Source organism: Pteropus vampyrus, unplaced genomic scaffold (assembly GCF_000151845.1).
Source record: "Pteropus vampyrus isolate Shadow unplaced genomic scaffold, Pvam_2.0 Scaffold151, whole genome shotgun sequence".
NCBI lineage: Eukaryota > Metazoa > Chordata > Mammalia > Chiroptera > Pteropodidae > Pteropus > Pteropus vampyrus.
In genome coordinates this window covers 2,955,067-2,981,115 of record NW_011888932.1, presented here as the reverse complement: position 1 = coordinate 2,981,115, position 26,049 = coordinate 2,955,067, and the positions used below count along the sequence as shown (strand labels likewise).

Below are 26,049 nucleotides of genomic sequence, written 5' to 3'. Positions count from 1 at the left end.
GTATTACACATACAACAGAAAACTGCCCATATAACTATTATTTCAACTGTCTGTAAGAACTTAAGTGTGAGGTTGTCACCATTACGCTTAAGATATATATGGAATCATAAGAACAGGAAACTTCACATGGAGATTGCTCGGAAAGAGTAATGAAGCCACTTCCAAAAGTGAGACAGAGACAGAGAATGTCAAGTACCAAATAACCTCTTACCTGCTGTACTTCACTTTCTCCATTTGAGATTTTCTCAGTGTAAACAAAGGAGCTGAATATCCGCTGCAACAGAAAGAAAATGAACACATTAGGTTTTCTACAGAAGACAGTTGTTTTCTGTGTGTGTGAATAATTTGTTTACAACATAAATAGAATCAAGCAGAAAAAAAATTTAATTAAAATAGCTATTTTACACAGAAAAATCCAAATATCAGTCAAAGTCAATCACGCTTGCATAAGCAATACCCAAACACTTCTGTAGTGAAATAAACCAGATGTTACAGTATATTTTTCATTTTCAAAAATACCTTTAATTATAGATTTCCGGAGCCCATGCCATTTTATCCGACTGGTATAATTTGACAAAGTTGTGTTTCTCATTTAAATCTTGAACTCCTTGAATGCTGTAATTGTTTACAGACACTAAAATCCAACGTAACGAAACTCTTTAAAAAGGATTCTTTCCATATTCTCTCCTGTCCCCGTGTCCAACCAATACCTACCCAATATTATCCATCACCTTCATTACCCAAGCACCCCTTCGAGAGAATAACATAACAGGACTTGCCAAATACGTGTGGCCTTAAGAGATCAAGTTCTTACATGCCAGGAAATATGACAGCCGTGCCAAGACATCAGTCCAAACTGTGACACACAGGCACACATTCTTCCACCGGTCTCTGCCTAGCTAGTACCCACTCCTCCATACATTGCCTGCATTTAAAACATCTCTGCAGATTTCGGACTTTATCAAGCCCTGTCATTATTAAGCAATCACAAGAGATTAACATATAATATGACAAGAAAACTGGAATCCAAGATATGTTTCTGTTAGACACACACACAGCATCAACTTCATCATTTATCCTGAAACTTTTACCTCTGGAACTCTCCAGATGAATCAGGAGTCAGATATGGAGACATCAGCCAAAATTTCCCTTTTTCCTTTCTATCCTACTGCCAAAGTTTGTCAGCATCTGAGACAGCCTAACACACCTGCTTGGTTGTAATGCGGAAGACAAGTGCCAAGTTCATTGAGTGCAGTGCAAATGAAGATCAAGGTGCTGGGATGGGGGCGGGGGTGGGGAGCATGGAAGAAACAAACGGGAAGAATTGAGATGGGATGGGATCACAGTCTACAAAATGCTAATTATGAATTATTATAATTTTCTAATGTGCCACTCATTCATTCAACAGATATTTTTTTCTTTCCTAAAAATGACTCTGCTGATGGGAAAGGTACAGTTTTTTTGTAATGGTGATAATGATAATGACATTGGCTACTATTTATTGAACGCTTACTAAGGGATAGACACTGTTCTAAGTACATTATATCTATTTACTTATTTAAGTCTCATAAAACACCTTTGTGACAGGCAGTATTATTATCTCCATTAAACAAATGAGGAAACTGATGAATATTTTTTGAGTGCTTAGTACAATGTTCACATTGTACTGCATATGCAAACTTTATTTAATCTTTAGGAGAAAATTACTGCAGTCCAAAGATGAAAAATTAAGATGCTGAGAAGTTAAATAAGTTACTCAAAATCACTTGGCAAGGCTAGAATTTGAACCCAGGCAGTGTAACTCCAGGTACAGTGTTCCTAACTCTGTTTAGTCTCATGAGAATTTGCTACCTGGTTAGCTTGACACATATAAAAAACACTCCTGTTAGGAGTTAACACCCAAACATAACGCAGATCAAGAATCCCTAATTCCAAAATTCAAAAGGCTCTGAAAATTGAAAGTTTCAAATACCACATATTTAGCAAAACATGACATGACCTGAACTTATCTGGCAGTAAACCTAACTTAAACTGATTTTATAGTCTTTATTAAACCACTTAATGTGAGTACTCATTCATTCTGATGCAGATGTAATAAGCTATCTGATTACAGGATTCTGCTCTAGATCTCACAGAGGGTATTTTATCATCAAGGGGCATTAGGATTCTGAATGCTGAAACATCTTATTTTGGGAAAGGGATTATGAACCTGTAGACCTCCACTCCTGCAACTCTAAGTTTCCAGTGTTCTGGTGAACACCTTAGATCACTGTTATAATGCTTTTAGAGCATGGGTCAATGTCACTGCCACCCATACTCCCAGATCATACTGTAAACTTTTATACAATTTGGTTTTCAAAACCTTCTCAGTACCAAAAAATGCTTTTATTAAAAATTAACATTATTCACAATTCATGTAGTGTCTCCAAATATTGATGAGTGTGGTCAATTTCTTATTTCATTTCTAAGTGATATTCCAGTGTTTAAAAAAGGTGAGTTCCTCATTAACAATAAGGAATATATGCTGGGAAGTGCTCTCAAGGTTGTTTTGGTCCCTGTTTTACTTATTATCTTAACAATTGTTAATAATAATTTGCTAATACTTCTATGTAGATCCTTTTATAGTTTGTAGGCATTTCCATATTCTCTATACTTAATAAATGTGGGTGGGTAAAAGGAAATTTAAAAAGCAAGAAAGTCTTAGATATGAGTAGTAATGATTCTGTAGACTACCTATTTTATACAACCCTCTAACTCCTCCCCCAGAAAGATGACCTGCTAATAGTATGGAGCTATCACCAAAGCAAAGAATTTTTTGCCCCTCTCCTTCCCTCCCGCTGGGGGCAGGGCGGGAGGTGGGGTGTTGTTAGTGAGAGGCCAGTAGAACCTAGGTAAGTAATTCATGACTAAACAGGTCAGCCAGCCATGTCTGATACAAGGTGAAAAGTTCAGGTTTATGTGTGTGCATGATCTCAAGGTACACAGTGAGTTCCCACTACACCCTGTCAATGGATAGCAACCGTCTTTCTTAAAACACAGGGCTTGCTAAGCCCAGCTCTCGAAGGCTTATTAGGTTTAGAACTTCTATAGTTTACAATTTCACACAAATGATCACATTTGATCCCCACAACAAGCCTATGTGGTAGGCAAAGCAGGGATCTGAAACCAATTTTACAGATTAAAAACTACAGCTCAGAAGTCAGAATTCAAATGCTGAGGTCTGAACTTAGGTCTTGAGTTATAAACAGGCACTGCTATTAAGTTTATTCACCTCACATTTTTGTACAGGATAATCTAGGAATCCGAATGCCTGCATGCAGAAAAAAATGAGAATCTTTTTTTTATCCATTTAATTTTGAGCAAGATATAATGTGTTGGCATAACCTTATACATATGGCCAATGTCAGGAGTAATTAAGAATCCCAGACAAAGGTTTTATTTATTACTTTCTATTGCTATGTGAAACTGTGAAAAGGAATAAAGGGTTTTGTTTTTAATTTGAGCCAGGAATCTCAAGTGACATATCTAGCTGACATTTTGATGACCTCAGGGTAAAGAAGTTCTTGATTGCTACAGGACTTGAAAAATGGAAATGGAAAAGTTTTCCTAAAACATGAAAATGATGAGCAATCCCAAAAGGTCACATTGTTCAATGCTCATGGGTGATTTACTCACAGTAACAGGGTTAGGGAATGGGTGGGTGGGGTAGGTATCCTGCATTCTGTTACCGAGTTGTCACTTTCCCTTATCCCAGTTCCCTGGAGGACCAAAGGAATTCCAGAAATTTGAACTCCTAATTTGAGCACTACCTAGAGGGAGTCTGAATTCTCCTCAGTGTACAAATCTCTTGAAGAGATGGCAAAGATATTACCTACCTTTACTCATTATTCTTTCTTACTCTTATCGAATACTAAAAGTAAAAATATGTTTCACTGCACAGTGAAAGGGTCATTAAAATGGGTGGAGTTTTAAAACATTATTTTAACTAGAAATATTTCACCGAATCCTCTTTATTAAATTTATTTCCACCATCCAAAGAAGACAACAAGATGCCTTTATCCTTATGCTCGTGAGAACTGAGTACTCTGATCTAAAGACAAACTGACCTTTCTCTCATTAATACACACACTTTGGAAAACTGGCAGTATCTTCTAAAATTAATTACATGTATAATCCTATAACCCAGTAGTTCCCATCCTTGGTATATACTGAGCAAAAGCGTGTTCATGTTTATCAAAAGAAAAGCATGAGACTATTATAGCAGCACTACTAATAACAGCCCCAACCTGGAAAACATCCAAATGATTATCAGCAATAGAATAGACAGATAATTTGTCCTGTATTCACACAATGGCATATTTGGGGATGAGAATGAACACAGAATTGCAAGATGCATCAACAAGATGACTCTCACAAACATAATACTGAGTGAAAGCCAGACCCTAGAACGCAAAGTGTGCAATTTCATTTATATCAAATATAACACTAGGCAAAACTAATCTGTCCTGTTAGAAGTCAGGATACTGGTTACCTTTTGTGGGAAAGTGAACAGAATAGGGCATGAAGACTGCTTTTCGGATGCTGAAATGTTCTATTTCTTGATCTGGGTGCTGACTACAGGGATGTGTTCACTTCTGTGAGAATTCAAGCTGTACACTTATGATTGTGCATTTTTCTGTAGGTATGCGATGCTTCAATAAATTTACTTTAAACATACATTCTAGGCAATCTATTTAAGATACATCATAGCCAAATGTTTTTGTATGTTCTTAAAATTATTTATGCATTTAAAAAAAGGACAAGAAATCTATTAACTGGGCTATCATAAATACTCAAAGAAAAAGGGATAACCCACCTGTAATCCAGATGAAATTGTACCATACCAACCAGAGTTACATAGGAATTCACAGATAAGGTCTTCTGAGCTTTCCCTGAGGCTACATATTAATTGCTCCCTCATATTCTAAGTAGATAACATTACTTAGTTCTTCAGCTTCCCAGCAATTTCAGCAAGAAAAAAGTGTCTTTTCACTGGAGTTTCATCCAACCTGGATGCTCTAAATTTATAGAACACAATTTAATCAAATCTTCCCTTTGCATATTTGACTCTTTTATTCCCCAAGCATTGCCTGCCCCCCTCCTCCCCAAAAAGGGAGGCTCAACTCAAATGAAGTTAGAAATTGAAAAGTCATGTCATAGTCAAATTCAGTTCCCCTTACCTCTACTTCAAGAAAAGGCATCTTGTTGTATACGTGTGCACATATGTGTGCACATGTGCCTGTGTGGTGTGTAGCCTGCTTCCCTTCACCTCCTAAGGGCTGCACCATAGTCCTTTCCTGTCCCCACACCTCGCTCCACTGAACCACCCTCCCTACCCAGCATCTCCTTCCCTCCAAATTCTATTTAATTGAGCCTGCTTAACAGATGGCAAGAGAATTCCACTTTGCTGAAACAGGAACAATTATACGAGTTTTTAATAAGATGGTCAGTCCAAGCAGTTGGCCCCATCTTCACTCTTCCAACAGCTCTGCCAAATTTTAACTAGATATTTAAATGAATGGTACAGCACAATACCACTGTGAAGAAATAAATACCTCTATAAAGCCTAATGAGATTTTGTTGGTCTCCCTCTCTGATCTTTGCTAAGAAAATGCAGGAATGAATTTTATTCAAAAGCTTATTCTCTTGATACTTACAGGTCTCTGTCCCAAGCCAATTTGGCTGACAGTTCATTAATAGCTTAATTCTGCTCTGGCTCTCTTCCTATGATCTAGGAATTGTGGCCAAAGGGGAGGAAAATATAGATCACCACAGTTATCTCAAGAAGCTGACCAGTATTAACCATTAAAAGAGAAAGTGCTGGCTGTCATTAAGACAAACTCCAACAATCCTGGACCGGGAATGAAAGGCAACTTAATTTAAGTGTTTCAGAAAGAAAACATATGCATGACTTTATTCTGCCCTAAGCATAACCTATGAATAATCCTTTTACTAGGTTTTAAGAGATCCCTCCTGTCCAGATTAGACACTGTCTGATTCTTATCAGACTATTTAACCTCACACTGTGAAACATATGGAATGTCCAGAAAAATGACATTCTTTAAGGAGGCTCATCACAAATCTGCTGCTATAAATCTATGCTTCTGAAATATCTCTGAACTTGCTCATTCTGGATATGGGTGGCTCAAGAAAATAGTTTACCAAGAGTACTGAAAAGGTTACCACGAAAAAGAAAACTCAGTAATAACCTAAATGGTCCAACAATAGGAGGCTGATGAAATTACTCTTCGTTCAATCAAAACTATATTGTCCGGCTATTAAAAGTATATTTTTGTTATTGTTAATATTTTTAAAGTAGCAAACGTTAAAACAAATGCTTTAATTATGTGTATGTATGGGGGGATACATTACCATAATGTTACCATGTTTATTACCAAGGGCCCAGAATGAATTCAGGCTCTTTACAACACATTATCTCATTTAATATCCACAAAAATATTTCATCATAGTTACTATGAGGTTGAGAGGTTTAGTTTACTCGAAGTTGACCATCAATAAGTGGTCATGTCCGGATACAAAATTTGCCTTACTCCAAAGTTTATATATCATCCTCTGTGTAAACATTATCTTAACAGACAAAATATCTAAGATCTAGAAAGTGATCAAAATTGTAACATGGTGTGCCTGTGAATAACGAATCCAAAATATATTTTCTTTCCTCTCCACCCCTCATCTCAAAATAGAGCATGCGTTTCCTTTATAACAGATAACGACGTTTTTGAGTTGTCACGCTTAAAAAAAAGGGGGGGGGGATACATTCAGAGTTACAACTAAACTCTACAAAGAAGCATTTTACTAGATCCCTACCTTTAGAGCTCTCAGAGGAAAACATAAGTTCAAGGGCTCATGCATGATCCTCACTATAAAAATTATATCTCGAACACCACAGTGACTTGCAAGAAACAGGGCTATTCCAGTTTCATGTCAAAAGGAAATACTTAGGTACTGAAAATCATGGCAGAGGAAGAGGCCTAGATTGGGAATTTAAAACAAAACTAATCAGAAGACAATAGACGACCTTGTGCAAATGGTACTCTGGGTACACATGTCCTGGCCTAAGGACTTCCTTGTTTTCTTTTAAGCTTGCTATATATAAAAAATGATGATAGGTATTGCTTATATAGTGCTTACTATTTGTCTGGCACTGGGTATTTTACATATATTAACTCACTTACCCCCATAAATGTGAAGATGAGTTTACATAGAGAGTAATAAAAATATTATAAGTGTATTTCACACACCATTATGAAAGTTATTCAACAGCCTTGATAGTTATTTTAATATTTTTCTATTCTATTATTGTTAATCTTTTAAGAACATTCTCTTAATGATAGTTATTCTATGATAGTCGAAGGTATGGGGAGAGTAAAAATACCTGTATAGATATTTACCAACTCCAGTCCCACTTCATTCTTAACAACCTCCCACCAGTGCTAAGCTCTCCTTTCTCTGAACCCCTGCAGCAAACACTGTCTTTGCTGTGTTCACTGCAGAAAATGTAAAAATATTAAAGAGAAAAAAAATCTTTTGTCTGATTATTCATTAAAAACCAACTACTGTTTATTCTTCATTTCCTTCCACTCTTTTGGATTGCTATGTTCTAACTTTGTTGTAAATTCTTTGACAACTAGTCCGTGCTACAATTCCTTAGCACAGTACATCGTACATAGTAAGCTTAAGTAAGCATTTGTGTATTCATTAATCTAGGCATTAAATCATCCAGATCATTATTTTGGTTGGCTACGCAACCACTAGCAAAAAAAAAAAAAAAGGAGGGATATTGTGTCTCTTTAAGATAAAAAATGTTTCCCCCTTCAACCTGTTTTTCCTTCCCTGTACTCTTTTGGCTCTAAGTATATACACACACAGCTGAGTGGATACTTCAAGTTCACAAAAGAATCAAATCATTAATTCCTTAGTCTGATGGCATTTAACTTAACACCCTTCAAACCAACATGAGCTCTGAATAGTAAAAAAGCATGTGGGAGAGTCACAAGTCAGTGACAAGTGTCACCTTTACAAAGGGCTGCCTGTTTTAGTCCACTCTATTCCTCAAAAGAAATTACAGGCAAAAAGGAATAGCTCACAGTCTGGTTTAGCAGGGAAAAATCTAAAGCAATAACCTCAGCAAGCAAAGTTTCTAGTCTTGATCACTTGATTTCCTGTTGTAGATTCAAAACCAGGAGAGCCGGTGGGTAAATATGAACCCAGAGAACAAAGAGAAGCAAAACAAGACGGAAACACTTCCCCAAATGCAATAAAGCTTCGGAAGGGTTATTGAATTTTTTTTTTTCTGGTCGTCGTTGTTTTGGCTTTCAAAGGGGGTAAAAGGGAAAAAGGAAAGTAAATCAGTTCCACATGTTGGAAAGATTCAGTCTTTAGCCAATGTAATTTGACTATAAGTAATATTCATGACAATGCACATGGCAATCTCTCAGAAATGGAAAGTTGAGTTGCCCAAACGCTTAGCAGATGGTGCCAAATTTCCACTCCCCTAACTCCTAATTCTCCCACTCCCCACCGCCTAGATCTCCATTAAGGCTTTTTGTTTTGTTTTGTTTCACCTTGAAATAAAAAAGGGGGGTATCTAATGGCTGTGCATTTATTCTTAGAGTGGGGAATGGCACTTTAAGTGTATAAGCCTTCAATATGCAGTGTTCTGTGTGTGCACAAACCCACACAAATGCTCAGGTTTTTGAGAATGGGAATTGGAAACCCCGAAATGCTTAACCTTTCAGACCTAAGTGATGATGTTTAATTAATAAGTCAGTCGATCGATCATATCTTTTCTGAAGGAGTCAGAAACCATGTAAAATAGAGCACCATATTCTTAAAGAAGCTCGCTCTCTAGTTGGGAGAAGAAATTTAAAATTAAAAAGTAAGAAGTAATAGTGAACGATGCAATACAGACTCGGTATGAACTCAGTATGTTTGGCACAGGCCCAAGGTGCTGTCAGAGTTGGAAGTGGGGTGGGGGGAGGGAATGGCAATTCTGAAGAGACAAGACTTCGGTTCAACTTTGAGGTCAGATTTAAATAGGAAAAGAGAAAAAGAGCTTGGGTGAGGGCATTTCAGAGCGTTCACAGAGAGGGTCTGGCATATAGTACTTAGCACTAAATATTAAATACTTTGAACTAGGCACTGTTCTAGATGCTGGGGATACAATGAGCATAACACACAAAATCTCTGCCCACATGGACCATACTTTCTAGGTCTCTTGGCCTCAAGAAAATCCCCAAAAGGACTTACGAAGCACTGGCTCGTATACTTGGAAATGGGGGTGTTCAGAGATAAGGACATTGATTGTCTAGGAAAAGCTTACATTCTAGAGAGAGACCCCAAAGTCAAATAATTATGATACAAAGTCAGTTTCACAATGGGAGCTCTTGGAAACAAAACTGAACTAAATGGAATAGAAATAATGGAGCTAGACTGTAGAGGTTATTTCAAGCCAGGAAGAGAAGTTAAAATTTTATGCATATGGTAGGCACTTAGTAAATATTTTTTGAATGAGTAAATGAATAAATGTATATTTGCCAAGAAATAAAGAGCTGTTAAAAGGATTTTTAGCTGGGGAGTGACATGATGAAATAGGTGCTTTAAAAATGTTTATATTCCACATGCTCAGAACCATGCACCCACTTTCCTAAAACTGTTCCTAAGCCTTCTCATGAAAAAAAAGTCAAGTCCATTTAGAAAACAGTTACCTTCCGAAGGGTCTGTGACAACTTTAAGAACCAAATGAACTGGATCAACTTCTAGTATGACACTAGAAGGACCTTGAATTGAAGTTTCCCACGTGTCTTATCTCCTCTGTAAAATTACAAAACCCTCCGAGGGACTGTCTTATGCGATTTTGCATAAATCCCTATAGTACTTGCACAGAGCAATATTATGGAATGAGACTGAGAAATACTTGTTAAAATAATTTAAGAATAACTTAATGAAAAACAACTGTTGTGGTTTAAATCACAGTTGCAGCGCTGCATTCTGAGCTGAAGACTAGGTTTTGACATTTTAAAACATGCTACTGTAGGGCTGTTTTAGATGTTTTTCAAATGAAATGTTCATTTATACCATATCTAAATAGAATTTTTATAAATGCAATTCTGATATATTCTTTTATTAAAAGAGGTGCTTTAAGTAAAATCATTAAGTACAGAAACTATAAATCAAAACTTATCACAAAGTTAATGTTGAATTGCAGCTCTGTACAAACTACACTAGCTCTCTGCCTAGTGAAGTCATTTAGCCCCCTTAGGTCTAGTTTCCCTCACCTATGAGATAGAAAACTAGGTTAGATTATATAAAAACTCAGTGATCCTAAAATTTACACTCTACTATTATGCTAGAATTTTATTGAAATACCAATTGCTCAACTTTTGAGAAGCCACTAATGCTAGGTCTTTCTGCCACATGGCTAGATGTTTCAAGACAATTACATTTGCTGATATAATTTGACTGAAATTGTTTTTTAAAAAAAATGTTATAAACATAGCTGTAAAGCTTGCTGCAGAAGGAATGACCAAGTATTGAAGGGATGAATTTTTTAAGATGAAAATTTAAATAGAGGAAACCAATCTTGAGAATGATGAGTTTAAATGTGGACATTTAAAACATGAATCAAAGCAGTTAGCCTTTATGGAATAAATGTGATGCTAATATTAATACATGAACGTCTCCCCAGTCCTCCTTGACTGTATTGTTTTTCAGGCTCTCACAGTCAGGGTGCCTGTCACGCATATCAAATGCCATGGTAACAACCCTGGCCTGTAAAGGCTCCAGCACAACATGCCATGAGTCTCAACAATAATTAACTAACATCTTGATGAATGATGGTTCTCTGGGCTCAGACTCACGATATAATTTTAATGAATAAATAAATACTGGTTCAAATTTTTCTTCAAGTTTTTAGGGCTAAAAAAAATAGAAATGTGAAAGGGGAATTAAGAAAACACAACAAAATCCTGCTGTAACCAGCTAGGTGGCCTTGGAGAGGTTAGATTTGCTCCATTTCCTAATTTGTAAAACTGAAGTGATAATAATAGCTACCTCAAAGGGTTTTTGTGGGGTTCAATGGATGTACAGCACTTATTCCTTACACACGATAAAAGCTCAACATACAGTAACTTTTAAAACTCATTCAAAAAGAACAATTATTCCCAGGAATAAAAAGTCATTTGAGATTACCCATGTCCCCATCCCAGTGTCAGAAACTTTGCCAAGTCAGCATTTCTGAAGACTTCCAAAGTGACAAGACTTATTAAAAACTGTATATTTCCAGGAAATGGCTTTCACATTAGCTCCCTGTGCCTTTACAAGCTTGGCTCCCAGTCTCAACAAACTGGCTTCTTCAAGTTTCTTTAGAAACCCACATGCAAGCTGGATCCTTAAAGTGACTTTTCCCCTTGATTATTTATAGGACCGGGTGGAGAGCACCTGTCTGAGCACACCCTAAATCTCTAGTTTACTTGAGCTCAAGGCTGTATAAACACGCCAAGGAAGCCCAAGGAGTAAATGGAAGTTGCAAAATACATGGCAGAGGTTTTGATCCCTTCCAATCTAGTTTTGCTCAACAAGCAGGGTTTCTACTGGGAGAGAGGCAAGGAGTCCTAAAAATCCAACCTGCACATGCTAAGCAAATAGGGGCTGCAGGAGAGGGGGAAATGCAACAATCAGCTATACTTCCAACAGAATGCAAGGGCTCATCTGAGACACCTTCCCAGACCTGCCCTAACAGAGGCAAAAAGATTAAATCTCCTTTAAGTGCTGTCATTAAATATTTACTTTCACATTGTACTGCACGTATTTGTTTATCATCATTAGTAGTGACCTCATAGAGAGCAAGGACAACTCCTACTCACCTGGAGAGGAGTGTGGGGACTAAGGTCTGGGCTTTGGGATCATCCAGACCTCAGCTACCTCAGCTGCGTGGCAAATTATTTACATCTTCTGGGCCTAAGTTTCATTATGGGAATTTAAGCAACATGCCTCCAACTCCACAGAGGCAAAACAAAGCGATAATCACCACCTACTAGGTTGGCTGTGAAAATTGAATGGGATGATCAAGCTAGTGTCTGGCATATTGTTTTTGCCCAATTAAGTATAGCTGTATTAAAATTCTTATTATTTCTCTGAATATCTAGCATCCAATGTAATCACCATTCATGTCCAACAAATGCTTAATGGATAAATAAAAGTTTTGGTACAACTTCCACATTTGACGGAAGAAAAACCAAGTCTCAAGGAATATGATAGATAACCAGCCAGAGAGAGAACCAAACACTGGATTCTCCTAGCTTTCAGTCTTCCATTATTAGATGTTTCAACATGCTGATTTCTCATGTAATTTTTAAGAATCTGGCTGCACAGGATACTGAACTAAAAACTAAACCCTATTTATTTACCCCACAAAGCCAGTGGGAATGGGAAGAGAAACTATATTATCTAAAACTACTGAACAAGGATAAAACCAGAACATCAAATTATTCTCCCCGCCAAGTAAATATTTAATTTGGCTCGAGTTCCTGGAAGCGAGCATGGTATAGCGGAAAGAGCATGGCTTTTGGAAGCAAGGATGTCAGACGATGGCCCTCAGCTCCACTACTTAAGGGTTGGAAGCATGTTGTTTAAATGCCCATAGCCTCCATTTTCACTTCACTAAAAATGGGTATAATATTTACCTTGGGCAGTGACTACTAACACATATAAGCTTTCTTTTCGGGATGGTGAAAATGTTCTAAAATTAGATTATGGTGATGGTTGCACAACTCTGGAAATACACTAAAAACCATTAAATTATACACTTTCAGTAGGTGACTTAATGGAATGCAAACTATATCTCAAGAATATCTACCTCATGGTCATAGCAGCAAGGACTTAGTTATTTTCTATGTGAGGAATATGGAGAGCATGTAGTAGGTACTCAATGAGTTACATAAAGCAAATTTACATCATTAAGGTAGTGGCTATCAAACTTGAGAGGTACGAAACAAATCCTGGTTTGTTAGTTATGAAATGCAGATTCCTGGGCCCCCACCTCCATAGATAATGAGTCCACTAGCGCAGGGAAAGCCAGTATGTATAAGAATCATCAATGCAGTCCTGATGGAGGTGGCCTACTGATCGCTGTTTGAAAAGTCCTGCACGGGGGAACCTTTCATAGCACTTCTACTGTGAATCTCCTTAACATGTCAGTAATGATTGCCTTGTACTGAGTTTCCGTATAAATCCCAAATTCCATTAGGTATACTCTAACTTATGGTCTGATTAAAAGAAATTTTTTAAAAGTTAAGAAAAAGAGGGAAAGAGAAATGTCCACTACTGCTGACCACTTAGAAGGAAAAAAAAGGGGCATTTTCCAAATCTTCAGGCACTAACAGCTGCTCTCCGCTTGCAGCCACCATGTTTAGGATTAGGGCTAAAATAAGCTTTCGGTAGGGCTTCCTAAAAGGACAGGAGGAAGAAAAGCAGGAACAAAGACTGATTTGTCATGCCTTTGCCTTACCATCACCCAGAAAGGTGTGGCTTGCTATCCCTGTTTTACAAACGAGGAAATAAGGCTCACTGTGATGAAGCAGCTTCCTCCAAGGTCACACATCCATCCACAGAAAGGTGGCCGTTGCTCTTCCCAAAACTCCAGTTTTCCCTGGAGGCCATGGCTCCAATCTGGGATCAAGATCTCTAGGTCCCTCAAATTGCTAGAGCAGCTGGTGAGCTTCCTTTGTCCTAGCTTTAGCCTTCTCCAGCTGAATGTTCTGGAAATATTCACTTTCCAGTCGTGGTCTAGCTTGGTTTTCTGTTACTGTATACAGACTATGGGCCAGCTCTGAGCTAGGCTCTGGAGGACACAGCACTAAAACAGTTCTATCCTTAAGAGCTAACGGTGCAGGGGGAATGAGGGCAGTATAAACAAATGTGCATAAGTTGTAGGTAGTGGCCAGCATGAGGAAGGGACATGGGATCCAAACACAATACAAAGTTACCTAGAGCCTCAATCTCAGCACCCAACAGGGAACACTAAGGCCTGATGTGCAGAGCAGGGAAGACAGAAGGAGAGTTAGTTGGTTGGCCATTGGTTGTTTTGGCCTGAAATTCATATTCATCGAGAGTTCCGAACTTACACTTTTGATCTTCTCTCTTTATGAGAGTTTATACCTAGTCACAGAGATAAAAGGACAGATTGGAAAGAAAAAGATATCTGTTATGAACTTTGCACTGGTATTCCATTAATAGAACATACCATGCATATATGTAGTATATGTAGTATTCTCTAAATACGGTCGTTAAAAATAACTGCTGAAATGGGTCCCCGAATGGCACAATTATGCTGCACTTTTGTGCTGAGTTAATTTTTAAATTGAAATATTTAAAATATAACAGTGTTGGTAACTGTTTAGCGTTTCTTCATTTATTAATACACAGCTTCAAAACTGACTGCAGGTGGACTGGACTGCTCAGTCTCCGAAAGGCCCAGCTGTTTTTAATACTCACGGTTGAACCTTGGCTACCCGAGAATTTGCATTATTCCTCATCTGTGGCAACCACCGTCCAGCCTCTGCGAGGCTTCACTTTGAAGCTCTGTTCAGAACTCTACCTCTCATACTCAGCTGCCCTCACTCTGCCACAGTCATCGCTTATTCACACCCTGCCTCTCTCTCTCTCTCCAAAAGATACCGATAGAAACAAATCCTTTACCCGTCATCTATTCCTCCTCCTAGTAGTAATACTACTATTACTTTACTCTTCCTCATTATATAACCTTTAAGGTTAAGAATAATAAGCTTCTTTTTATAGAGGAGAAATCAGAGTTTGTAAGTGACAGGGCTGAGATGTGAACTCAGAGGCTGACTCTAAGGCCAAGGGCTCTTGTCACTTTCCAAACTCTCCAGTTGCTTCCAAACCAATTCAGAGTAAAAGTTCAAAGTCTTGCTCCAAGACTACTATGTCATGCACACCCTTCAATCTCCCTACTGCGCTCATCTCACTTCAATCTGTTCCAAACACACTGGCCTCCAGGTTGCTATTCAGATGTGGTAAGACTTTCCAAGCCACAGGGCCTTCGCACTCCTTTTTCCCTCTTTCTGAAACACAAAGGCTCTGGATGGACTTGCTCCCTCCCTACCTCCAGGGTTCTGCTCAAATTTAATTTTATGCAAAACAGCAACACCAGGAGCTCTTGCCACATCTGACATGCCCTGTTATTTTACTCTTCACTGTCTGTCTCTCCATATTGGTACATATGCCACATGAGCACAGGGACTTTGCTTTGTCCCCACAGTGTTCCCAGGGCCCAGAACCATTCATTTAATGAATTTATGAGAAGGGTAAAAGCTGTACATCTACCATGAAAGAAACATACCCACTGGGAATTTATAGCACAGGGAATCATTCAAAGAGGTAGTTTCCCCTACCTAGAATACACGTTGCCTCTCAGTTACCTGTTAAGTTCATCATTAGGGCTCCCTTAATTTTCATCTCCTTAAAAAGTCCTTCCTGATCTCCATGCATGAGAGCATCCCACTATCCTAACACTAAAAATGCACTGCAACTATTTATTTACACATCTATCCTCCTCACCCTTGATATCTTCTGGATTTCTCAAAGATAAAGATTCTTATTTATCTTCCCAGCACATAGTAGGTGTGCTATTTTTTGATATATGGTGTGATGCTACCTTCTAATTTGTTCCACAGAAGCTGTCAGGATTCAGGTATCAGTATAAAAGTTTGGCGTTAACCTAAACCATGACATGGAAGATTCTCTGGCCCAGAGTATCACCAACCTAACTAGTCAGTGTGTGAACACACTCAGTCTGTGCTGGTGTAACAAACACTTCTCTAACCAACAGAGAGACATCAAGGGTAATAAGCAAATTAACAATCTGAGAATCACTCTAAACACATTTCAGTTTGTAGATATGAGTTCTGCCAGAGTTTATGTTCTTATTGACCTTGTTTACCTTCCCCCCCCCCAAAATTCCTTAAGGCAGTCTTTTTTTGTAATTGTTCCAGTTCGCTTTCTTTCTCATGCATACGTGTATGCATGCATACATATGTATGTGCATTTTTACACCCTGCATATATATTCACATTTGCCCCAAGTCACTAACAAATGAAAAGCAAAGAGACAGTAGAAGCAGCGGTATTTGCTAAGCATCAAGATTCCTAAGATTCGATTCCTAACAAATCGTATGTTTGCCTGGATTCCTCCCTTCTCAATCTTTTCGACCCTAATTAATAATTGGAAGAATCCATAAACACTAAAAAATGCAGGCAGGTGAACATTTTTGCTTAATGTCAGTAGAACTGCATTAGATTACACTGAACTGGATTCCCTGGTGTCTACCTGATTTTTGGACCTCTGCAGTGTTTCCTTTCAAAGGCGTTTGGGGCAGGCATTAAATCAGGGTACTTTTCATTATGTCCACAATGCTTTATTTCCAAGTTTAAGGAACAAACCCAGCAGAGAAGCACTCCATGCAATGAACAGACTTGCTCTGAATTAGAGAACTAGATAGCTAAATGTGATATACAATTAATGGCCAATAAGATTTTCTCAGCCGTAAAAAAACAAAAAAAAACAAAAAAAAAAAACAAATTCCTAGGGAAGAAGTATTATTTTTATTTCATTCTTTCTTCCTTAAAAAAGGAGGCGGGAATCCTGACAGAAATGTGAGCTTACCCTGGATTTCCAATTAACTGCTCAAGGGGAGAGTCAACCCATTAATAATGGTAGAAAAAACCCTGCATCACTTTTTACCTTGACCAGGTAAATGAGGCTAAATGAATGTCTCACATTACACCTTCACTATTTTTAAGCTTGTTCCTTCTCCAATTAACTTTTTTTCGAGGTATATACACAGAGATTTCTAAGATCTTGTTGATGGCTTTGATTTTTTTCTCAAATGTCATTTCTTAAAACAAGGTTTTCACTTTTCATTTAAAGGTTGCTATTCTAAAACCTCTAGGAAGGGTTATTGAGACTCACGGTCTCAATGGCCCCGGGTAATGCTAAATTGCTAAGGTGCCAGGCATCAGCAATGAAGCACCCAGTGTTCTTCCAATTAAACTACAGGGCAATATGTTGAGCATAATTTTAAGTTTGAAAAGAACAGTTCTGTGCTATTAGATGCTGACCACAAAGGACACTTGACTCTTTTATTGCCAGGTACTGTGCTATTTCAGGAGACACCAAATGATCCTAATTATAGAATCCTATCAATGTCAGTCTCAAAGACATCTCTTTTCTTTTTGTTCTCTTTCTAGTCGGTGGATCCTTATCAATCACAAACAATAACAAGGATAGAAAAGTAGATTTGGGCAAAATCATGGAGGACCTAGAAGCAATGCTGTGAAGACTTAGAAGTAATAATGAAGTAATAAGCCTTTGAAGTAACGTTTAGAACAGGAGAATGAACTGATCTGCTGAGTACATGTAGTAGAATAATTGGGCAGTGATAGAAGTAAGACCCATTACTAGCAAGTTGAAATATAATATAGTGTTGAACATGGACATCAGGGTCAAAAGCTATTGTGAATTCAAATCCCAGCTGTCATTAACTAACCGCATAGCCCAGGGCCTATTACCTTACCCCTAAGGCTTCCTACCTCTGCACCCAATTTTCTGCATAATAGGAGAACAATTCTTAGTACTGAGATGATTCATTTCTAATACAGTAAAAATGTGGTAACAGAGTAGCCAACGCATAGTAGGCACTCAAGAAAAAATGATAACTTTTGTTGTTGCTGCTGTAATTAACGAGAAAGAGAGAGAGAGACAGACAGAGATGAGGAGGGCTAGAATAAGTTGATGGTTCTAGAACTGAAAGGGACAAGGATACAAGGGACATTTTTGAGCTCTCAGCTGCTGACTGGTTCTGGGGTATTGAGAGATACATCAAAAATGCCAAAGAAGTTTGAAAGCTGGGTAATTACAGGACCAGCAATGATAGGTTCCATTTTTAGTGTGTTAGTTTTACCTAGTCAAAATGAAGGAAACAGGAAAGAGAGAGAAACAATATTCTCCACAATCACTGCAAAGGCAGAAAAAATTTACAGCATAGTTCCCGAAAGTTACTCCATTCTTTCAAACAGGATACAGACATTAAGCCATTTCTTTTAGAAAGGGGTTTCTCAAGAAAAATTCATGGAATTTAATTAAAAATAATTTTTTTGAAAACGTATGTAACTTATATACTCTTTTACAAAAGTAAGCACCAAGACTATAGACTCATAAATTCAAATCCCATTTTTTCCCCCAGTTTATACTGATACTTGGGACAGCATGCAACTAGAATAGAACATAACCCAATGAAAGGTAGGAAAGTATGGTAAGAAAACGTATTTTTTTTTAAATGTCAGCTGTCAGCATTGTAAAATAAATCCAAGAGCCTTCTATTTAATTCCCATGCCATGAAAATAGGGGAATACCATCAATTATTAGAAGATTTTTTTAAAAAGAAAATTATATGTAATTACAAAGCTCAATGTCAATAAAGTTATTTTTAAATAATGATAGTAATAATGATCATCTTTTCAGAGATCCCACAAAAATGTTTATAGTACTCTAAATCTCATTAGTCCACAAGAGTAAATAAAGCATTAGCCTTAGCAAAGGAATAAACCTAGGAAAATTTTTTTTTCAACAAAGGAATTTTCTCTGGTCATTTGACTTTGCTCTTAACTTTAAACAAAAAATAAAAAAGGGGTAGAGTTTTGCCTCCAGAGACAAAACTAATAATTCATTCAAAATAAATCTCTGTTGCGATGTTATTCAGAAGGATCCTATTTATGTTAACTTCATTATTTAGGAAGTCCCCATGCTGATCAAATATATAATGTCATCGTCATTAAAATAATTAAGATTCCCTAGGCAGACACTCACAGTTGAAAGGGGGTGGGTGGGTCTCAATTTTTTATACCACTGCAAGGTTTTCTAAAACTCATTCATATTTAATTTTTAAGGATGCTTTGCAGCCCATTAAATATTTAACAGTCAGAGGGATTTCAAACCAGAATGCTAAATGTCAACCTATTCCTCCAAAATACTTTTTATTTCATTTGCAGTAAATTAACTGGACCTCCCTTCAGAAACAGGAAAGAAAAAAGGCCTTCAAACTTAACTCACATTAGGACATTGAGATAATAATATCTATCTACATAATTAGACCATGTAAGAGATTTGATTTTAAATACCAGCCTTATTAAGCATTGTAGAATTTTAAAGTAGGGCGGCTCGCATTATAAATGGAGATAATCTTTCAGAAACTCATCTCCCGCTCCTTTCCAGAATTCATTCTTCATCGAGCAACATCCATTAACATAGAGAATGGATGTGATAAGTCAGCACTAGCAAAAGCAGAGACAGTGAGATTCCACAGCACCGGGCCAATTAGCAATACAAAGTGACAACTCAGAAACACAGCTCAAAACTGGACCCTAATTAAAGAAGGGTCTTAGAAACCCATTTTGATTTTTGTAAGGAGTTAGGTCACAGACCATGTGGTAACCAGTACTTGCTGAACCCCCATTTCAAAAAAGAAAATATAGTCTTTTTATAAATTTGTAAACTCATTCCAATATTACAAGTAATAGTAAAATCTGCTTTACTTTAAACAGAGAGAAGGAAATTGGTTTTAAACCATGGTGATCAGGAAAACAAGAAAAAAGGAAATTTTTTTTTTTTTTTTTTTTTTTTTTAAGAAAGAATCGAAAGTCTCTATGACCCAGGGAATCCATGAGACTGAATCACAGCAGGTCAAAATTCAGTTCCTCCAGGCTTTAAACACAAGACAATTTTACAACTACACTGTGTGAAGGTATGTTCATACTGTTACCACGCAAAACACAGGACGAAGAACCTTCCTGAAGAAAGGCCTACTCTGTCACCTAGACGGGAAGAGGGACTACGGATTTGCTGTAAAGGCTCAAATCAAGAGGAATCCAGTGGGGCTTCACAATGTTTCCGTAATAAAAAGTAAGTAGTACACTTTAGAAATGCCAGCAAGGAGTGCTGTCTAGCTGTCACATGGGCTGCACTCAAGGATTCCTGGGTATCCTTGATCTATAACAATTTCAGTAGAAATGGAAAAGTAGACGGAAACAGCATCCCAGTCCATGAATGCAAGATCTGCATCCATCCCCACTGCTCCACTGCCCTGCACTCACCATTTTATGCCATTTAATAAGAATCAAGTTATTTTTCTGACTTGTTTTAAAGATGTCCTTAAAAAACAAAAGCCATCTCTAACTCCCTATGTTGTTCTTCCCATCTATCCAACAAGAAAAATCAGGCAGGCTCTACTGACTCCAAATTGCTTGCTACACCAAAGGTTTACTGAGCGTCTAGAAAAGTTCCACTAAGTAATCCACTCATGACGCTCTGGCTAAATGACGGGTGTGGCTGTCCTTTCCCCTGGAGGTTTTGTGAAAGAATCTGGTAATAAATTGAGGCTCACAGTCTACCACCCAGCAATGTAAACCCAAACCAGAGGTTGTTGGAGAATGGAGGAATGAAGAAATGGTCTTCACAAGAGCTGGGGCTCTCAAATCGCAGGGTTCCAGACACCCCTAAGGAAAAGAAAAGGTTTCTGACTTACATGGAAAAAATAAATAAATCTGGAGAGCTTTTTGCATTAGCAGGAATGGGAAATTACTTCACTTCATCAATTTTGAAACTTTAACTTAATTGCTTCTTTTCCTAATGCCCTCCCTTCCACTCCCAGTCTCTTTAAACTTGAGTCTAAAAGAAACTCTGTTACAGAGCAGTCAGCCCTCTCAGGACTGTTCAAATTCCAAAACAAGTCATAGCAAGCTGGAACTTTCTTTCCTTTCGGGAATAACATTGTTATTGTTATTAACTACATTTGTCTCTTTCTCAAACCGCTTCAAAAAACAAAACAAAACAAAACAAAAACAAAAACAAGTCACTTGAGGTCCTCGTGGTCCCCATAGACACAGGTCAACATGAATCATTTCTTACAGTTTTTCACCACTGAAAGATGAATGAAAAAGAAAAGGGCAGCTGAGAGGAGAAACCACCCATAACGTGGAATCTCGCGCACACCTTAAGTATGTGCAGGAACCCATAGCATGTAGAGTCTTAAAAATAAAAGACAACAGTTCACACAGTCTGTGTGGCGGATACCAATGCAATTAGGCCCATTTTAGCAACTCAATGCACATTAGTTCTGAGACGTTGTGGCTTGCCCCAAATGAGCTGAGCTCAAACTCAAACTCCCATCTTCTGATCCTAAGTCCCAGGGAGTTGCACAGTTCATAAATCCAATGAAGCAATGCTGAGGCAGGTTTTTACTTGGCCCTAAGAGTAGCGCTTAATGCGGATTCAATTCTTCCCAGGTCCTAGATCATCTGCCCATTCGAAAGCAATAATAATTTATAAAAGCAAGCATACACCCAGAACAAAAACAAAAACATGGTTGCTCACATTCCTCAGATTTTTATAACTACATGAAAACTGAGTAGGCAGGGTCCTCATCCTCACCTACTATTTTCTGGGAGAGCAAAATAAGATTAGTGAAGCCCAGTGGTTTACTAGGAGGGGGTTTGCTACTTCCCTTCTGCACACAAGTCTGTCCATGTAATCTCACAGGCAGGCTGAAGAATGCAATGTTGCCATTACCTAATGAAATCCCGAAGTGTCCAGAGAGAGAGAGAGAGAGATCTAACCAGCACGCTACACATGTGGGATCAATTAGGTGGAAGTGACCTTTATATTTAGGAAAATACTAAAATGCCAGCCAGCCCCCTTAATGTCTGACCTACATCTGAAACTAAAGAACAGCACTAATTCTAAAGATTTAAGCACTTCAGACTACTGTATTTGGTCATCAGTAATACAGTGTGGTAGGAAAAACAAAAAGCCAGGACAAGGAATTAAGTGAGCTGCACTGAGAACCACAATGTCAAAACTGGACACGATTTTTCAGGGCATCTAATTTGACCCACTCGTCTTTCAGGAGAGGAAAAGAATGTCTGGATAGGTTATTAGTTTTCTAATTCAGGGTGAATATCTAGGTGACATTCTTTGACTATGTACTAATCATCGAGAGATTCTTCCCTAGCTCTGTCACTTCAAATCCTTGGGTGATCATATTTTTATCCCCTGTCTCTGACTGCATACTGATTTCTCAATGCCATTCTTGACAGGAGACCCAATACCAAACTTTTCTTGTCTAGACTTTCAGGCATTTCAGAAAAATTATAAAGCAGAATACAAAATAATATTTATTTTATACTATGATAATATTTGATAATGGCAAAGGGAAATGAGTGGGGAGGCATTTGCCGAGACTGTCCATGAGTGGTGGTATTATGGATATAGAGGGTATAGACATATAGGATAGAAGTTAAGGCTCCTCAGGGACATAAAGTTCAAATTCTGGTTCTCCACTCACTAACAATGCAAATTTGGGCTAGTTACTTGGCCATTCTTGCACAAGTTCCTCATCTGAAAAGTGGGAATAGTAAGTCTCTTGTCCATGAGATTGCTATATTAAAAATGATACATGGAAATTGATAAGTAGCCAGAATTATAACAAGCACAATGAATAAAGCTATAATCATCACTATCGCCACTACCACCAGCATCATCGCCACCAGTGCTTTTGTTTCCAGACTTTTTCCTGCATTGAACGTGTTGTTTTTGTAATTTAAAAACATTATTAAAAATATTTAAAGGATAATTTTCCCCTTAATTCTGCCAATTAATGGTTCTTACAATACCGAAAGTTATATCTAGAATGATATTTTTCTAGAACTCCTATCTGGATTTTGATAGTGAACTAGTTACTAGCTGTCATTACTATCACAAATGCAGTTAGGTGGGTAAGCAAATATAGTGTATTTAAAGGACTTTTTACATAGTTAGGTGCTAACTAGCTCATATGCTCCTCCTATGAGCTAGCAAACAAGCCAATAATTTGTGCAATGGCATAAAGATAAGGGTTAAAAATACTATGTGTGGTGCTATATGACCTTGAACCGTGTTGCATATGAGCAGACATGGGGCCAAATATGACAAAACACTGAAGTGGGTGTTCTGGAAAAAGGTGAAAATTTTCCTATAAATTATTCACATAGAGGTCAATATTCATTCCTATACTTGCTTATCATTATTCAAAATAGTAAAATAATCTAGAACTGCTTGAAACTGTTCCTTTCCTCTAAAACAACACAAATAATCTCATTGAAAATAAGTAAAAACAGTAACAAAAAAGTCAGCAAAATTGTTACAAGCCTTTTCAGAGCCTGGCACCATTTACATCACAAAGTTTGAAAATTACAAAAGAAGTTGGAATGCTCACGTTTTATTATATAGCAAAACCAAGAATAAAGCATAGAATAATTTCCAGATGGTGTCCTCTTTTGTACAGATTTTTCAATTCAACATTGTTCTGAAAGCTTTAGTCATCTGAATACAGAGCTGTAACAATTCTACGCAAGAATCTTTTCTTGGATAAAGACTCATATACTACATTTACTGGGGTCCCTAGCCGTTGGAAAGAGGGCAATAAAGAATAAAGCATGTGAAAGTCTCTTGTACAAATAGAGGAATCAGTGATTAGGAAAAAAATAGAGTTCAACCCCCAAGTGACTAAATTCTCTATAGGCTATTTCTGATTTCTCTAGTTATGGGATATATATAACCCCATAAATGTACCTTTTATCTATAAACTTCCATTTAAAAATTGCCAAGATTTACAGAATCATGGGTTTAAAAAGCATCAGAGGAATAAACAACATAACTATGAAACAAAGGGCATTGCAGATTAGCATCTATAACATACAAAGCCAAAAGGACACACTGTAAGTAGCAGATGATTAGGGCTTCAGATGGGTACAGAAAGCCTCTGTATACTGTTTCCCTCTGAAAAGTGTGTATTCCAGTAATTGCTCCTACATGCACCTTCACACCAGTTAGAAAAGGGCATCCAAATTCAGAAGACCCACTTCTGCGTAATGCAAATGTAGCTCCGAACGAAAATGCCTCCACTGCTGTATTAGAAATGAATGAACCCACCCCAAATATTATCATGGAAACGGATAAAACAAAGTAAAACAGTATAACAAATCTCCACAAACCATTATTTAGCTTTAACCATTACCAACTCAACAGTCTATCTTGTTTATTCGTATGTCCAGTTTCCCACCCTATAATATCACCCACAAATAGTTTCTATAAAACTCTAAAAGGTAAAGATTCTTTTTGTTTAAAAAAAAAAAAAATCACAATACCATTATCACACCAATAATTCCTGAAATCATCAAGTATCCAGTCAGGTTCAAATTCAACTGCCACACTTTCAAATACAAATGCTCTAATGGGAAGAATGGGAGCAGGACATCAGAACAATTTATGCTTTTGTTTTAAAACTGTGCCAGCACTTAGAGCATAGCATGATCTAGTTCCTTGGACTCAAATCATTCCAAACTTTACGAAGGGTCCTTTCTTTCTCTTGCAGCCAAGATGCAATATTCTTTTACCTGGAGAAGAGGCCATACCAGAATAAAATACAGGAAGTCATTTTCCCCCGCACTGGTGTTTTCATGATCAGGAGGAAACTACTAAATGAGCTCAAATCTCCTGAATTTTGCCTATGCCCCAAGAATATTTTTTATGAAATATTTTTCTTTTGAAGTTGCAAATATAGTATAATGAGTTCCTGTGTACTATTCACCCACCTCCCCAACGATAACTTTTTATATAACAGAACTTTTAAGAACTTGCGCCAATCTCATACGGCCAACTGATTTTAGAAAAGGGTGCCAAGACCATTCAATGGGGAAAGAAGGGTCTTTTCAAGAAATGGTGCTGGGACAGTTGGATAGTCACATGCAAAAGAATGAAGCTGGATCCTTATCTCATACCCTATACAAAAATTAACTTAAAAAATGGATCAAAACCCTAAGTATAAGAGCTAAAACTATAAAATTTTAAGAAAACAGATAAATCTTCATGACCTTAGATTTAGCAAAAGATTCTTAGACATGACACTAAAAACATGACTGACAACAGAAAAAAATATGTATGTAGGACTTCATCAAAATTTAAAACTTCTGTGCTTCCAAGGACATCATCAAGAAAGTGAAAAGACAACCCACAGAATGGGAGAAAATATTTGTAAATCATGTATATAAGAAGAAATTGGTATCTAGAATATATAAAGGATACTTACAGCTCAATAGCAGAAATAATTTTAAAATAGGCAGAGGATCTGAATAGACATTACTCCAAGGAAGATATGCAAATGTCAATAAGCACATGAAAAGCTGTTCAAATCATTAATTATTGGGGAAATGTAAATCAAAGGCCACAATGAGATACCACTTCACATCTACTACGATAGCTAGATAAAAACTCAGATAATAAGAAATACTGGTGAGGAGGTGGAAAAATCAGAAGTTCATACAGTGCTGGACGGAATGTAAAATGGTGCAGCCACTGTGTAAAACAGTCTGGTAGTTCCTCAAACGATTAAACAGTTACCATATTAACTCAGCAATTCCAGTCACAAGGGAAATGGAAACACATGTCTACACAAAAACTTGTACACAAATCCTTATAGCAGCATTATTCATAGAAGCCACAGGTGGAAACAACCCAAATGTCCATTGATTGATGAATAAAATGTGGTATATCTATACAATGGCATACTATTCAGTCATAAAAAGAAATCACATACTGATGCATGCTATGACATGATAAATCTTGAAAATATTAAGTTACATGAAAGAATCCAGTCACAAAAGATCACATCTGGTTCTATTCCTATGAAATGTTCAGAATAGGAAATTCTATAGGGAGAGAAAGTACATTACTAGCTGCATCCTTCAGACTGACGGAGGAGGGTATGCAGGTGACAGTGGAACAGTACAGTACAGTTTCTTTCTGAGGTGATGGAAAAGTTCTAAAATTGACTGTGATGATGGTTGGCAATATTTATGAATCTACTAAAAACCACCGAAC

General features: G+C 37.4%; 1 protein-coding gene across 1 annotated transcript in view; it reads right to left on the bottom strand.

The window, feature by feature from the left end:
* Positions 1 to 26,049, bottom strand: part of CACHD1 (cache domain containing 1) — a 213,431-nt gene that overhangs the window by 132,127 nt on the left and 55,255 nt on the right. The window contains exon 2 of the mRNA XM_011369568.2: positions 212 to 274. Within this exon, the coding sequence (XP_011367870.1) occupies positions 212 to 274 (63 nt within the window). The remainder of the gene's footprint in view (positions 1 to 211; positions 275 to 26,049) is intronic.